This window comes from Monopterus albus, unplaced genomic scaffold (assembly GCF_001952655.1).
Source record: "Monopterus albus unplaced genomic scaffold, M_albus_1.0 scaffold259.1, whole genome shotgun sequence".
NCBI classification, from domain to species: domain Eukaryota; kingdom Metazoa; phylum Chordata; class Actinopteri; order Synbranchiformes; family Synbranchidae; genus Monopterus; species Monopterus albus.
Genome location: NW_018128139.1, coordinates 162,396 through 179,195, shown reverse-complemented (window position 1 = coordinate 179,195; position 16,800 = coordinate 162,396). Strand labels below are relative to the sequence as shown.

At 40.4% G+C, this 16,800-nt stretch overlaps 1 protein-coding gene across 1 annotated transcript; it reads right to left on the bottom strand.

Annotated features, from left to right (window-relative positions):
- Positions 1–5,896: 5,896 nt before the first annotated feature.
- On the bottom strand, positions 5,897–8,660 carry LOC109972507 (centrosomal protein of 170 kDa protein B-like). Its single transcript, XM_020621417.1, has 4 exons — positions 8,618–8,660; positions 7,867–8,484; positions 6,902–7,148; positions 5,897–6,406 (listed from the first exon to the last, which is right to left on the bottom strand). The coding sequence occupies exons 1-4, from the start codon at positions 8,658–8,660 to the stop codon at positions 6,244–6,246; spliced, it is 1,071 nt and encodes a 356-aa protein (XP_020477073.1). The 3' UTR covers positions 5,897–6,243.
- Between the last annotated feature and the right edge of the window lie 8,140 nt (positions 8,661–16,800).

Genomic DNA, 16,800 nt, shown 5'->3' with positions numbered 1-16,800 from the left:
TAGAATTGATGAGTTTAAACATAAGTATAAAGGTATGTGTCAATCAAGATATATGCAAGAACAGGTTTAATGATTAATCAGATGGAACATTGTGGGTGTGGGGTAAGAATGTTAGCACTCTGTAATAATTCTTTAGTATATTACTTGTGTGGTGTAGAAGATTATTAACTATGAATGTAATTATGTAGAATGTTAACACTCTGTAATAATTCTGTAGTATATTACTTGTGTGGTGTAGAGGATAATTATTTATCTAGAGATATTGCTTAGGATTTAAAAGTTGTAAAATGATGTCATGGGGTAGGATTAGATAAGTCTAACTTCTTCCTACTCCGTTCAAGCATGTACTAGGTATAAGTAAATTGATATTGGATTATTATTGTTGGATATGTGTGAAATTACATGTGTTGACATATCAACTGTTTTACATGCTTGAATGAATAAATCAAATCAAATCAAACATTCAGGAATTCAAAATTACATTGATGATTGGTTTGTTAAAATTTTTGACAAGTGGAAAAATTTAGTGATTTCTTTGCTCACATCTTTTGTGGCAGCAGTTAATTTGCTGACCTTGTGTGAATGCTGCAGCATCCCCTGCATTAGGCATATTTGTCTAATGTGTATCACCACTGCCACTGATAATAGATATCCCAATATGCTTGGGAAACCATGCCCATGATCTCACTCACTGAGCCCAGTGAGTCTGAGGTTGAAGAGGACCCCTCGACGGGGAAGAAGACCGTGACCTCTCTACATATTATTGCTAAGGGTTAACACATACCCACATATATTCTTGCATACATGTAGGTGATGGGGACTCATAGGTGTGTGATTGATTTTGATTATTGAGTAGAATTTTGTGATAAATGTGTGATACTGGAAGAATATCTTTAGTCTCCATTATAATGTACTCCTCCTGCAAATGTTATGATTAACCAATGAATGTTTGCTACATGCTGTTTTAGACATTTTCCACGTTTTTGTCTGAAAAATGCTATAATTGCAATGAAGACCAGCTTACACATAGAAGCCTATATATAGGATCACAGCAACAAATACCTGCTTACATGCCATTATTTTTATGTTATTATTTGAGATTTTTCCCTGGGCTTTCCCTGGAGGGGGTGGTTTGGGGGGACCTCTCTCCTCCTTGGATGCCTAATCTGGGGACAATAGGGACATTTGATTTAGGTTGACACAATAAAAATCGTGTCAAAAGGGGAAATTTGTTAGGAATTAATAAATTAGTCAGCTAATTATTAGACTTCAATGTGTTAGACTTTAATGTGTTATTAATGCAGTTTAGTGAGATTCAAAGTCTGCTCATGTGTGCTCTGCTTCGAGGTTAGAAGATAATGTTGATTCTGAAAAGGGTACCTTGACACCAGTTATTTTTGTATTAATCTTGTGTAAGAATTATGTCTGAAAGAATGTTTTAGTTACACATCACGCATACAACATACACACACACGGAATTCTTCATTTTGTTATGACTTGTGCTCGATGCATGCGGAGCATAAGATAAGAGAAGGAGACGTCGGACTGTCTCCAACTCGTGATGTTTTTACAGCTGTCTGTGTAAGGGGTTAGCCCAAAACCTTATAAATGTATTAGGCTCTGTGTTTTCGGGTCTCTCTTCTCCAGCAGTTGTCTGGAGCAGGGAGCCACCCGGGTTTGTGTTTCTGTAACTTTTATTTGTGGCTTTCAAAATAAACCAGCACTAAAATGAAGCAAGTCGGACTCCGTCATCATTCAGATCTGTTCAATAAAAGAACTGGGGTATAACAGGGTAGTGAAGCAAATTCCATCCACATCCAGTGAGGATGATGCTAGTAGCAGTGATGAAGAATGGCTGCCAGAAAAAGAAGGATTAGCCAGTGCTAGCAGTAGTGATATTGAAACTGAGGATGCTGAGGGAGTTGAGGGTGAGGATGCACCACCTAATGCCCCAGCTCACCGAAGTGCTGCATGCACAGGAAAGACCAAATACATCTGCATGCAGTGTCTTGTGCCTTTGTGCCCTGGGTGTTTTGCCAATTTTCATTGAAGACAGACTTGGTGAACTGATGCACAAGTCAGTAAACCAGACCATACAGCTGAATTCCATCTAAAATTGTGTTTAGAGAGCCATTGACAATATTTTTGATAGAATATGTTCATTGAATAATATACAGGTCAACAAGGGGCAGTAGGGAGGGGATGAGAAGTCAAAAGTTGGCTGAATGAGAAATGAAGGGAAGGATGGAGGGAGAAAGAGATTACATGAATGAGGAGTGGGGTTTAGTGATTTTGCAATGCATTGAGCAGTATTAGAAACTTAAAATTTATAAACACTAGTAACAAAATCTGAACAATCATTTCATAGTTTTGACAATTTTTTTCTCTGTTTTGTGAAATTGTTTCTTCACTTTAAAAACTCAAACGCATGCAGTCCACCTGAGTGCTCAAAGACGTCTTTCTCCTAATCAACACATTCATACTAGATCTGATTAATCTTTTCTCTATTAACAGGTTATGTTCCACAGGCTGTTAAGGTAGCAGTAATTAAACCCCTACTCAAAAAGCCTACTCTTGACCCAGGTGTCCTAGCTAATTATAGACCAATATCCAATCTCCCATTTATTTCTAAAATTCTATTGTCAAGCAGTTATGTGACCACTTGCACAGGAATTATTTGTTAGAGGATTTTCAGTCAGGATTTAGAGTCCATCATAGAACAGAAACTGCACAGGTGAAAGTCACCAATGAGCTTCTCCTAGCCTCAGACAAAGGACTTGTCTCTATACTGGTCCTCTTAGATCTCAGTGATGTTTTTCACACCACTGATCACAGAAAGATGATTTCAATTTGTTCATGTTAATGATGAATCTTCCACACAGACTGAAGTTAGTCACGGCGTTCCACAGGGCTCTGTGTTAGGTCCAATTCTCTTCACTTTATACATGCTCCCTTTAGGCAATATTATCAGGAAACACAACATAAATTTCCATTGTTATGCAGATGATACTCAGTTATATTTATCTTTGAACCCAAATGAATCAGATCAGTTGGGCAAACTTCAAGCATGTTTTAAAGACATAAAGGCCTGGATGATCTGTAATTTCTTCCTCTCCTCTCCTCTTCTCCTCTCCATCCATCTATATGCCACCATTACACATCACTAAATTTGTCTCCTCTCTCCCGTAGTGTGTCCTCTCTCTCTCTCCCCGTAGTGTGTCCTCTCTCTCTCCCCCTGTAGTGTGTCCTCTCTCTCCCTGTACCTTTCTGCAGGTTGCCCTGGCTCTGGAGCTCTATGTCTCTGATGAGCAGTCACCGTCCACATCAATCTGACCAGTGTTTCATTGTTTGTTGTTGTGTCTTGTTGTTTTTCTTTTCTTCTCCTCTGTCCACTCACCCCAGTTTTTCCTTCCTGCTATCACCAAGTGCTTGCTCAAGGGGGTTTTCTTCTATAATAATAATAATGATAGTAAGGTCTAGACCTTACTTTGTAACGTGTCCTACAACAACTTTTGTTGTGATTTGGCGCTATACAAATAAAATAAAATAAAAATGAATTGAATTGAATTGGATTGAAATAGAGAGGTGAATGCCTTGACTTTTAACATCCTTACTTCTTGTGATGTCCTGTGAATTTCATCATTAGAAAAATGTCTGCTGCATATCCTTTTGAATGGTTTGTCACAGAGAAGCAATGCTGTTTGTTTAACCACTCACAACAAAGTTGTGGCTCTTTAGCAAAGCACTGAAAAATCAATATGGAGTTGTAATGACTTGAACATTGTACAGTAGTGAGGAGCATCATTTATGGTGTATGTGTGGGTTGGTCTTAATCAGTCAATAATTGATAATCAATACCAATACCTCAATCATTACTTGGACACTTGCTGACAATAGTGATATTTCGTTAATATCAGTCTGCTGGCTGCAGAGCCAGGATACCAGTCAGAGTCACAGTTTGACAAAAATTAAATCTGAGTTTGTACCAGCAAACCCTACAAAAGAGATTCGCCCAAATCCAAGCCCCTTGTAAAATCAAAAATCTAACAAACAGAATGCTAAAATATCCACAAATGCACCAACATTTACAGTTCACAGTGTATTATATAAACAGTGGACAGTTCACCAGAGTTATTTGCTCAGTCTTAGGTGTTTACAAGTGTTCTCTTCTTAATCAAGACACTTCTTCAGGGGCCCAGCCCCCAAGCTAGCATTAATGTTTGTATGCACATTAGAAAATGCATGTCATCCATGTGACTGTGCACTGTGGCGTTGCATTCTACAGAACACACCGATGTACATGCAAATCTGCCAATAAAAGCACAAAGCAGCCAAAGCAATAAAGCAGCAGTTTGTCATAAAAGTAAAAGTAGAAAAGGTCATCCAAACCTCTGCCACATGGAGGAGGTGTTATCTCAGGAACTATTCTCTGCAATTAAAACTGAGAAACACAGAACAAGAACATTCTCAAATCTTCTGGTAAATGTCACCATGAAAGCACCTCTTACACTGCTGCTGATGTACAGTAACTCACAGGCTCAGTGCTCCTCCGGCAGCCTGGCACAGTGGTAAGCTGGGATGAACTGTGGCCATCAGAACAGACACATCTGCTGGGATGTGACAGTACAAACATTTCACACAAAATGCTAAACTGACAATTTAGCTTCCAGTCTGTCGCCAGAATTGCAATGAAATGTGTTGTGGGTATTTGTGGTAACCAGAGGACATTATGTGATCTTTGTGCTGGCCAACACATGTTCTTGTACACAAAATTATATCAAAATCAAATGCTGTCAAATGACCATGAAATAAACTGAAAACACCCCTGTTCCCCAGAGGATTCTGACATTAATGGGCACAGGACCTGTCCTCAAGTACCAACACTGCCAACCAAACTTTACAAATTTACACTAATAGAATAGCATGCTAACATGCTCATAATAACAGCTTTAATATGCTGATGTTTAAGCTCAGCATCTTCATTTAGCCTGCCGGCATGTTAACATTTGTAAATTAGCATCAAACAGAAGCACAGTTGAGGGTACTGAAAATACTGTATATTTTACAGGTATTTAGTTAAAATTAAAATTGTGGACAAACTGACATTTATGAAACAACTGGATGCAAATACTGTTGTATTTAACACACTTATTCTTGTTTCATGGTGATTTATCATCTGCAAATGATGAATGTCATACTTATGTGTCATTCTGAGGCTTTTAACAAAGAAGCCCTTCTTGTCACGTGCAGATTTGGAAAAAGCCATCCATGCTTTTATCACTTCCCGACTAGATTTCTGTAATGCCCTCTATGTTGGAATTTCTCAGCATCTTCTTCGGAAGCTTTAACTGGTCCAGAACACTGCGGGTTGACTGTTGTTAAATACGCCCAGGTATGCCCACATCACCCCTGTCCTTCTCTTGCTACACTGGTTGCCAGTACAGTTTAGAGTTGATTTTAAGATCCTGCTATTTGTTTTTATGCTCTGAGTTTCTCTCCCCCCTCCCCTTTCCTCTCTCTCCATTCATCCATCCATTTTCCTCCACTTATCCAGAACTGGGTCGTGGGGGCAGCAGTCTAAGCAAAGATGCCCAGACTTCCCTCTCTCCAGACACTTCCTTCAGCTCCTCTGGGGGAATGCTGAGGCATTCCCAGGCCAGCCGAGAGACATAGTCCCTCCAGCGTGTCCTGGGTCTTCCCCGGAGCCTCCTCCCGGTGGGACATGCCCAGAACACCTCCCTAGGAAGGTGCCCAGGAGGCATCCGAAACAGATGCCCGAGCCACCTCAGCTGGCTCCTCTCAATGTGGAGGAGCAGCGGCTCTACTCTGAGCTCCTTCCGGGTGAATGAGCTCCTCACCCTATCTCTAAGGGTGCGCCCTGTGGAGGAAGCTCACTTCGGCCGCCTGTATCCGGGATCTTGGCCTTTCGTTCATGACCAAAAGCTCATGACCATATGGTCATAACCACAATTATATTGTCTATACTGACCACAATGGACTGATTCACTCATTCAGGGAACGGTGTTATGAATTAATGGATGAGATAAAAAGATTATTTTTACTCATGTTACATAACTGTACCTGATCTAGGCGGCTAATGCAAAACAATTTTAGAACAAAGCACAAAAAGATAGTTTCTCTTTTAAAACTGAGTGAAGTTTGTCATAAAAGGTAGTCATGTTCAGTGTTGGCCATTTGATCAAATACAGTTTTGATGCCTCAGTGACTGAGATTAAGCAGCAGCTACACCCAGTATGTGATACTCTTATGTACCTGTTCATGAGCAGTCACTGTGGAGACAGGTGTGCAACTCTCCGCTCCAGAGTTCTGTGGGTCACCATCACCTGCCACGTCATGGATCTCTCTGGCCAGGATAGCTAGGTCTTTAGCCAGGTCTTGACTCAAGCTATCAGGGTGGGAACACGTGTTTGAAAAGCCAATGTAAAATCCTTGCTTTCTTTACACAGATGCTCCATAACAATAACAGAATACACTGATTAAAATCTGGTTTGGCAGAAATTTACAGTTGAAGCAATGTAATGGTGCATTGCAGTAATGCAATAGTATGCCAAATTATTATGCCAGTAAAAAAAAAAAAACCCTGAGCGGTCAGTTAATGTAGTTTATGCACACCTTGGTTGTGGTTATAGTTTAATTACATTTTTTATCTTTGCATGTCCAGGTTCAATTGAGTCTGTTTTGTCTGAAGCAAACCTGAATGTTTTGTGTAGTTTCACATAATAAACCCTTAATAAAAACCTGTGAAATAAAAGTGATGTAAAAGCTGCAGGTGTGAAACCACCTTTTATGTCAGTACACACTGACACAACCTTTGGAAATCATATTAGCATCTACACCGAGGGGGGGAAGCTCCAACTTTAATATACAGCTCCTGTCTTACCGTGCAATCTCAGCACTGTGGGTAGACCAGTTGTGAAAAGCATCTCCCTCGTGGTTCATCTCCTCAGAATCTCTGCCAAGGGGTTTTGGATGCAGAGGGACCACCGGCTGGGGCCGAGGCTGACTGTGTGGGCTGTGGGAAGCTGAGGAAGGTTGGGAGCGTTTGTATTTAGGAGTGCTCTGGTTTGAATCATACTCATCATCTGAGGTAGAAGTATAGTCAGAGTCTTTCTGTCGTCTCCTGGAGCCTTGGTGTCATGAATTGGGTTGCGTTATGGAGGATTAAAGGTAGAGAAGTTGGGAAAACAGGAGAGAAAAAGTGGAAGTCATCAAAGGATACCGTCATGAAAACCACCACCAAGTATTTCAGATGTACCATGTCACCAAAATCCTTCCCAGAAGAAGAGACAGATACTGTGCTGTGGAAATCATCTGGTCTCCATATTTCTTACACGTTCACTGTACTGTTTTCTTTCAAAATCATTTAGAAACTGAAATGAGAAGTTGACTTCCACAGTAAAGCAGCTGAGTACCAGAACCTAGTGCCATATCTTGAAGTCAGTGTATTGTGTAGCATAAAATATTTTGCTCAGAGCTAGTATTGCAGTGTTCATCATTGTTAAAGTATCCTCACAGCATGACTGTAAACAGAGAGGAGATCATATATTACCATAAACTGCATGAGAACACTGTAGACATGGAGGAAAATAAAATTTTATTTCAAGGTATTTGTAGTACGAGTGTTAGTGTGGATTATGTTAGTGAAAGCACAGTCAGTCCCCTTCTCAATTTTTTTTTAATGAAAATGGCTGAAACATTCAGTATATAAATTATGAATGCATCAAACTCTTCGACGCACCTTGTAATCCCAGTCTAGTCACAAAGTCATGATTAAATGGTTACAGCAGTCAAACTATTTACATTCTATTGACCAGCTATGTCTGCAGGGGTTAGTATTCTACTCACTTGCTGTGCTGCTGGCATATTTTGCACTGCTTGAACGTCCACGAGTGATTGGGGCCTTGATGAGTGCTGCTTTCTGCGGCCGTTCTACAGGCTTTGGTGCTGGAGCAGAGGCTCTTCGAATTGAGTTGCTGCTGGACTCGCTACGGTTGGAGAATCCTGTGCTCCTGCCTTTCCACTGTGGGGCGGAAGAGGCCTCAGTGTCGCTGGGTGTGTTAAATGAGCTCGTCCGCTTACGAGGCATGGCCAGCATATCCAGCCTGGAGAGCTTTTTGGTTTCCTGAGGCTGCTTAGTTAGGATGTTGCTCACCTCCTGGGACAACCTGTCTGTCTCTGAGCCCTCATTGTCTGAGGCTTCTCCTAGGCGAGCACGACGGAGCACGGAGGCCCTGGTGGGTCTTGGTGCTGACAAGCTGCTGGTACGAGTCAAAGCCTGGGACACTCTGGAGGTCTTGGCGTCCTCCTTCTGGAGGGGAACTGTGTATTTCTTGCAGTTGCTAAACTCCTGATCAGAGTAAGGTAAGCTTTGAGGGTCATCACTCAGGTTTTTGAAACCACATTTCCCAGCACTACGTCTTAGTCCCACTGGCCTCCTGACAGACTCTGTCTTATTTCTGCTGCCTTTATATTATTATTATTATTACTATTAATAATAATAACAACAGTAAGGTCTAGACCTTACTTTGTAAAGTGTCTTGAGATGACTTTTGTTGGGATTTGGGGCTATAAGAAATAAAGTTGAGTTGAATTGAACCTGAATGGAATGTGGCCATGTGCTCTGTCTGGATGATGCGCATGCGAAACACACTGCTGACCCAGCAGATTTGTTAATTTTGATGGAGTATAAAACAAATCAAAGCAAGTAGCTGCCTGGAAGGGGTCGAAACATAGCACAAACAACAAATTGACACATTTTGAAAGTGATATGATCTACGAGGTAGACTTATTGAACTGTGTTTGTTTCTGGTGTAAATATGTTTATATGTGCTCTGCTGTGTATGATTCTTCTCAGTTTTTAATAACGTGGATTTAAAGAAACCTTCTGATTTCAACAGTAGTGAAAACGATATTTGACCTCTGAATCCAATGCTTGTATTGCTTCTAAATTGCAGATTATTCTATCAGAAATATAGCCACTTCACAAAGGCTTTACATATTGTTACTAACACTCAGCATCCTATAGCTCTTTTATAAAAGCTGTATACTGCTCTCCGTAGGAGGTCGTGTCTTTAGGCACAAAAAACAGGCAAATGAGCTCATAGTACCAACATTTCATCTAAAATTTCACAAATTTAAGGCTCACAAAATGTCCTTGTCTACATGTGGTTAAGACCCACCTCTGTTCTTTTTCTCATCAGACCAACAACCCATAATTCAGTCTGTTCCCGTACCTGCAGCTGTTATGACAGATCCAACAAGTAGCAATCAGAGCTCTAATGCAGAGAGCTTATGCTTGTTATATTTATGAATTATTTACAGTATTCTGATGATTCTCCCCTTATGCATGTTACAGTTAGCTGTTCATTTTAATGGCTGAAAGGGAAGCACATTGCTTCATTTGTGGTGTTAAAAATATTTCAATTTTACCATTAATTAGACCATTATGAATGACCCTCGCTGGCCAAAATCTTTGTTTTTCTGGAGTGTGTGTATATGTATGTGTGACCCTGTGAGCCAAGACAAAAAGGAAAGACATCTGGTAAGAGGATTGTCCTTGGCACATATCAAATTTATACCCACATAAAAAGGTAAATACCCTACAAGGCTACACAGATACAAGCTGCTGATTGTCCTTCCTATTACAGCTTTATGGAAGGTGTAATTCATACAGACATCACCCACCAGTGAGCCTTAACCAAGAATTGTTTCCCTTCTGAAAATTATCAGCCCACATACAGTACTTTCAAAATACCTCAACCAGTAAAAGACTTTATAGAAGAGTGGATAAGATGATGGACAATGATACGCTGCTCATGTTACGTGTTGTTGTAAGTGGAGCCTTCTTTTCCCCCTGTCGTTTTGCATCTTTTTGGTCCTTATATTGTCATCTTACACTTTTGTAATTGTATGTAGCAGTAAAAAAGTATTATTTTAGAGACCAGAGTACAGGTGGTAGAGCAGGTTGCATGTCTGGTGGTTTGATCCCAGTTCCCTCCGTGCACATTTTGAGGTGTCCTTGGACAAGACAGTGAAGCTCCAGCTGCTCCCAGTGGGCAGACCAGCAGCTGCAAAGGGCTTTGTCCAGTAAGTGTATCATTTTACATTAGACTAACTTGATATTACGGCCTAATAATGCTGAGGTGTCAGTAAAATACAATATTTTTCAATGACTCAATCTCATTTTCAGTTTTGACTGAAAGTTATTTTTTTCCTGTTCTTTGTATCTCAAAATGGTCATTTGGGAGAAACCTGAGCTCAATTTAATCTAAGTCAGGTCTCCCTCATTTATTTTGCTCCCCCACTTCCATGGGGGAAATTTCACATAAACTGATCTTAGCTGTTGCTCCATATTTCTCCCAAGGTGGGGTTTAGGAGAAAAAAAATCAAACTACACTCATTATAAGAATGTGATTTACTTCTCAGGAGACAAAGGGAAGACTGTTGTGACCAGCAGAGGATTCCTCTGGGTTTTTTGAATTACAAGTCAGAATTTGACTGGACTTGACACTTGTTTTCAGTGATCCCAGACTTGTCTTTACTGTCTCTCCCATCTAACGTGTGGCCATGGCTGAACAAGAGTTGAACTCTACAGCATGACAGGTACCACAAGGCTGAAAGGTTTTTAAACTGCATATACAGTAGGTATATTTAATGTCTCACCTCTCTCCAAGTGCACCCAGTTGCAACAATACAATCTCCACATACCAGGACCTGAAGGGAGACACAAAACACAAGCAGCAGCTCAGAGGCATGGCAAAGCCAGAGGTCCATCATCCAAGAATACACAATTTGCCACAAGTAAACAGGTTGGTGGTGACTTCAGGGCTTGTTTCAGTCACACTGCGGTTACTCTATCTCACTTAAGTCTTGTTCTGCCAGAGCTTGTTGGAGCACTCTTATTAAATCGCCATACTGTTGTAGCTCTCCCCATGACCTGCCAAGGATAAAAAATCTGTTTACCATAAATTGCACCTCACTCCCTCTCAAATACCATCTGCTGCCCAAACTATGCTGTGCACATACCCTCTAAAAATAGGCGTCCTGATTGGCTCCTGAGGAGATGGGGGATCCACATCCGCCTGAAACCCCTCAACACTTGTTCATGAGGCTGTTTTTGACTCCTCTAGTCTAACAGTCCACACAACCCATCTTACCAGTTTGCTTAACGTCACATGGAACTGGTAGGAATTTGTCAGGTGACAGAGTTTTATGTGTATTTAACATTAAAAATGTCAAATGAAGCATATTGGACCTTTTTTATCAACTGACACGAAGGCCCTCCCTTAGTAAACCAGCATAAAATTGATGCAGGCCACAATAATTAATGTGGCCATACCTCACTGTCATCCATGTGGGAGGACCTGCTGTGGACTCACACATGAAGGCTGCTCTAGAAGAACAAATAAGGAAAAGCTGCACGTGACAGGTGTTTCTGTGCTGCTGTTGTACAGCATGTTGCCTTCTACTTGCTTTTACAACATGTTCTTCTGGTCGTTATAAAACCAGAATATTTGGTTAACTAATTATTAATTATTATTGGTGCGTTAGGAAGGAGCCAGAAAAGTGATGGTCAAGATTCTCACAGACAAATGAGCCACTCACCAACAAGGAGCCACATGAAATAGGTGGGTTGCAAACTCATTACTATTATGATGCATCAAACTCGGATGGAGGGCAGGAAGTGAAAACCAGATGAAGAGATGGAGTAAAGTCTGTATTGTGTTAGTTTAAACCTCATTAGAAGAAAAAGGCATAAACAGACAATCACAGCATATGTGGAATGTGGTCCTTCTGTTATGAACAACAGACCTGATGGACTTTTCTCCTATTGAGGCATGCTGTCCTGTGCATAGACATAATATAATGTAAGTCTGTGCACAGTGCCTCTTCATGTTAAAGTTATGGTTGTTTACTTGTCTGTGCTCAAACTAAACACTAAAGTGGACGCTTGGATGCAGTTGAAGCATCCGCTACTGTGTGTACAAAACCTATAAAATAAAGCATCACTTACATGAAACATTAGCAAAAACATAAACAAAAAGCTTAAATTCAGTGGGACGTTTAGTGATGGTGTTGCCAAGAGGAAGGACAGGGGGTCACTAAAATCATTTGGATTCATCCTCTGGGGACCATGAACATGGTGGCTCACACTGAGGGACCAGACCAGAATGAGGAAGTCACAGGAACAGAACAATCTAATTAGGCAAAGTACATAGCCTAATTTTGGATTTGATTTGGGGTGAAGTAGCCTTTTCACTTATTTTTTAAATCAAAACTCCTCCCTTGACCTGATATTCAACACCATGTCAAAATCCATTTCACCTTCTCATAAGGTTAAAAGAATTTCATAAATACATGTCATTTACATGTGACTGCTTAAATATTTTAAAGTTTTAACATGGTTGCCCTTAACCTTCTTTCCATTCAGAGAGAGGGGTGCAATGTTCAAAATGACAGATACTAGAAAATGTCCTCTGAAGCACAGATCTCTTCAAGCGCTACAGATAAAACAACTCGCAGGAAAGAAAAAAAAGCGGAGGAATCTATAATAATCTTCTCGAGGCAGAGCCTGTATCTCCAGCTCTGCACATATTTAAAGGTCACTGGTGGTTTTACAAGTGGCGATAATGGCATTCCTACATTTCCATGAATTGGCTGATCTGTCACTGAAGGCTTGTTTGTGAGCGGTTTGTTCCTCTACGTGCCCCTCTCCAACCACAGTGCTTATTTCAGCCACCATAAAATACACAATTGTTCCGATTCATCACTGAATTAGTGGGACGCTGACAGTTCCCTCTAAGCTGTTGCTTGGTCGCTGATCCAGGTGCAGCCACAAGCTATTACTGTATTAACTGATTAGCAGTGTTCTTTGGCTGACTGGCAGTACAGTGGTCTTATACTGTCCCACTGCCCATGCTTTATGTACGCAGCTGGAATATAGATCAACCAGGCGTTCAAGTGAAGATGTGCTCATGTGTGAAGTGTTAAAGGCATACTGCTGCTCACAGCTGATTACATTTTGCATGACTGTTAATACGTATCTGTTTCAAACCCAGCTGGTATGAACTGGCAGGCAAAAAGGCCACATGAGCACAAAACACATCAGTTGTGGTTTGGAATGATTTCAGTGATTGTATATGCCTTTGGGTTTTAATTAAACAAAATCATCACAACGGTGAAGTGAAATGAAAGTGGAAGGCATTAACCTGAGAGAGGACCCCAAGGCAAAAATGAGTTTGATTCCCATTCACCCAGTCTCTGTCTGACATGCAACACTACAGTACCCGGTTCCCGGTTTGCTGACTGGCACTTTGTTTGAACACATTCATTTGGGAATATGCACCATGTGAGCACAAAAATGCAACAGCACCAGTGTAAACTCTGGGTTTGGACTCTTCAAGGCTCTTATCATGTCAGGATATTTTAGCATCAGAAAGAAAATTTCACTTAAATTAGGACAGTTCAGCAGAGAGCAATAAGCCTAGAGCCCCAAGAACCAAATAATTAACTGAGCGTAATATGTTAACAATAAATACATCAAACAACACTTTGGTAAATAGATGGATTAGTGATACATTCCTGGCATAATATTGAAAATTACACATCTGTGTATTTCCTGCTTTCTTTAATTTTGTTGAAATTGTGTTGTGTGTGTGTGGTTTTTGTGCTTTGTTTTGCCTCTTCATCATCAATGTTTTTGCAAATTAATGCCACTTTTCCTGTCTACAGATCTGCCTCTTTAGCATTCTTCAGCCAACAACAACAGCCACTGCCCTCCGTATGGGGTGGCTGCACTACATTACCAGTGAGCTAAACATACAATGCCTTCCACATTAAGCAGACACTGAGCAACACTATTGCCTCACTGAGGTCACAGTTGCTAACTGTGCCTGCTGCTTGGTGTTGTGCAAGTGAGATGTGTTATCAGATATGTTACTCTGAAGGCCGCTTCCTCCTGCTTGAGCTCAGGTTGTAAAAACAATACCATAGGCTAAAAGAGGTTAAAACACAGCAGTGTTTGTGATAATTTTCTGTTGGTTTGTCACTGCAAGATTCACATTACATGCAGTCACTTCAGTCTGAAAGTCTTAACATTCACAATAGTGGTTAATGCTGCTCTAAAGCTTGCAGTGGAAAAACAGTGTCTTACTGAGGTTTCTTTGGGGTGACGGGGAAAAAAGAAATATTGCTCTAATAATACAGTGTGTCTTCCCTGCAAAACCTCACTGAGCTGACATTAAGGAAAAACAGCCATTTGAGCAGAGTGCAGTGCTAAGGACAGATACTGATGCTCAGCCTGTTGCCGGAGTATAATTCTGAGAAAGGTCGTTCTTCTTCGCCCAGCATTTTTAGTACATTTCTATCTCTCACTTCAAGCTCTGTGGAGGGGTGATAGCACCAAGGTGCACTGTAATTTTCCTGCCTTTTTTTTATCTTTGCAGCTGGTTTGGCTCTGTATGAGTGGAGCGTGTCCTACACACCCAGGAGTGTAATCTCACATTCTGTAGCAGTTTAATTTAAATGCAGCGTTTCTCAGGGTCGTCCTCCCACTCTCTTGCTCAAACACATCCTTCCACAGAGTGACTCAGGTCTGCAACCTACACTGGCCCCGAAACACTGCGAGTGCAGGGGAATGTATTCAGACAGTGCTGGTGAAGAACTGGATTCCATCTGCAATACAATATCAGCCTTCCTTTTAGTACTCCTGTTTAATGGTTTTCACAAAATTTGGCATCGGACTCATTTAATAGTTTTGGGACAACAGTAGCGTTCTGTGACCCCATGGAATAATACACATCAGCCTTTCACTGTGGCCTCTAAGGGCAGAGCGCACACAAGAGAAAAACATTAAAGAGAACATGCAACAAATACCAAAACAAATACAAATAGGGGAAACTGATTTTCTATACCAGAAACAAAATGTTCTCTAAACTATACAGGTCATTTTTCCTTCCCTCTCAGGGCAGACACACCAAGACGACGGTCAGTCTTCCCAGTGTGTTCCACACTGTTGGCACTAGTCAGCCTCTGTTGGCGGTTTTTTCAGTATCACCCCATTACCTTGGCTATGTCAGTGATGAGAAGGAACCGTTTTGTTCAACCCAGAGGGATCCTCACAAAGGCCTTGCCACAATCCCTGACTGCCATGAATTGCACGGGCCTATGCTCAAGCTGTTTTTAGACATGCTAAAATACTTTGTGACTTGTGTCCCGTGCATAGCAATTCGCGAATTCAACGAATTTCTCTGCTACGGATGCCAGACGTCTCACCCCAGTCAAATTCAACACAGCTGTCTCTTTGGGGTCCCTGACTTTTTTCTGGAAAAGCATTATGAGGCATTGAAGAAATGCGTGCTGATAAACCGCTTCATCATTGCTGCACTAAAGTTGCTGGGAAAATACAACATCACAGCATCTGAGAAGGAGGTGAGAGGAGCCACCGAAAACATTTTTCAGGAGCTAAAAGATTCTGAGAACGTGGTGGATGTTTTGAGCAATATACACACTGATTTGGTGGAAGACTGTGCTAAAAATTGTCAATCTTCAAGAGGCTGTGGAGTTTTGGGGGGGTCAGGAGTAATAACTGTTGCTGCAGCCATCTGTATGCTTCTTTTCATTTATCCTTTTTGTATTATTCTTTAATGCTTCTTTTTAAAAAACAAACAAAAACAAAACATGTAACCGCTTTTTATTACTTTCATCCTAATTGCGTTTACCCTTTTGTTGCATATAATGTTTTTCATATATTACTGATGTGCATTCACCCATCTATATATCTTTGTTTAAAAAAAAACAAACATGACTCTGTGTGTGTGTCATGTTTTTTTCATATAAATATACACACTGATTTGGTGGAAGACTGTGCTAAAAATTGTCAATCTTCAAGAGGCTGTGGAGTTTTGGGGGGGTCAGGAGTAATAACTGTTGCTGCAGCCATCTGTATGCTTCTTTTCATTTATCCTTTTTGTATTATTCTTTAATGCTTCTTTTTAAAAAACAAACAAAAACAAAACATGTAACCGCTTTTTATTACTTTCATCCTAATTGCGTTTACCCTTTTGTTGCATATAATGTTTTTCATATATTACTGATGTGCATTCACCCATCTATATATCTTTGTTTAAAAAAAAACAAACATGACTCTGTGTGTGTGTCATGTTTTTTTCATATATAATTGGTGTGTTCAATAAAAAAAAAAAAGTTTTGTGAATGAAAACACGCCTACATAGAATGATGTTAACAGAGAATAAGGGTTCAGAGAAGAGTGTTATGCTCTGGGGTAAACACATGCCTCCTAAACTCTAGAGTTTATTGAAGAAAATTTACTACAGATAGATAGATAGAAACTTTATTGCAGACTCAAGGTCCAAACTCCGAACAACAAAAAACAACAAAAAAAAAAACAATAATAAAAAAAAAACACCACAAAACAACAACCAGTCCACTACTATCCCTTTAAGAGGCAAGTATACCAGTGTCTCCAGAGTACTGATGTATATCGCATGTCACTATATGCAGCGTTAGTCAACAATAAAACAATGTGGTTTTCAGAGCTATTCAAGCGACAGATAAATTTATACATCAGGTTTCTTAAAACAGCTGATAAAATACTAACTCGTAGTGACAAAAAAAAATCACTAATTTCAGTAATAGTCAGGCATCATTATAAGCCACAGTCAATTTCCGAAGACTGCCTTTTTTATAATTAGACCATAGGTGGACAGTGTACAAAGAGCAACAATATGCTCCAAATAGAGTCAATTTTACCCCATCCGA

Bases quoted from the DNA above. Each gene is read 5' to 3' on its own strand.
- LOC109972507 (XM_020621417.1), bottom strand. From the start codon at position 8,660: ATGCGCATCATCCAGACAGAGCACATGGCCACATTCCATTCAG. The intron at 8,485-8,617 runs GTTCAATTCAAC...AATAATATAAAG, and splicing joins CATGGCCACATTCCATTCAG to GCAGCAGAAATAAGACAGAG. The intron at 7,149-7,866 runs GTGAGTAGAATA...CATGACACCAAG, and splicing joins ATATGCCAGCAGCACAGCAA to GCTCCAGGAGACGACAGAAA.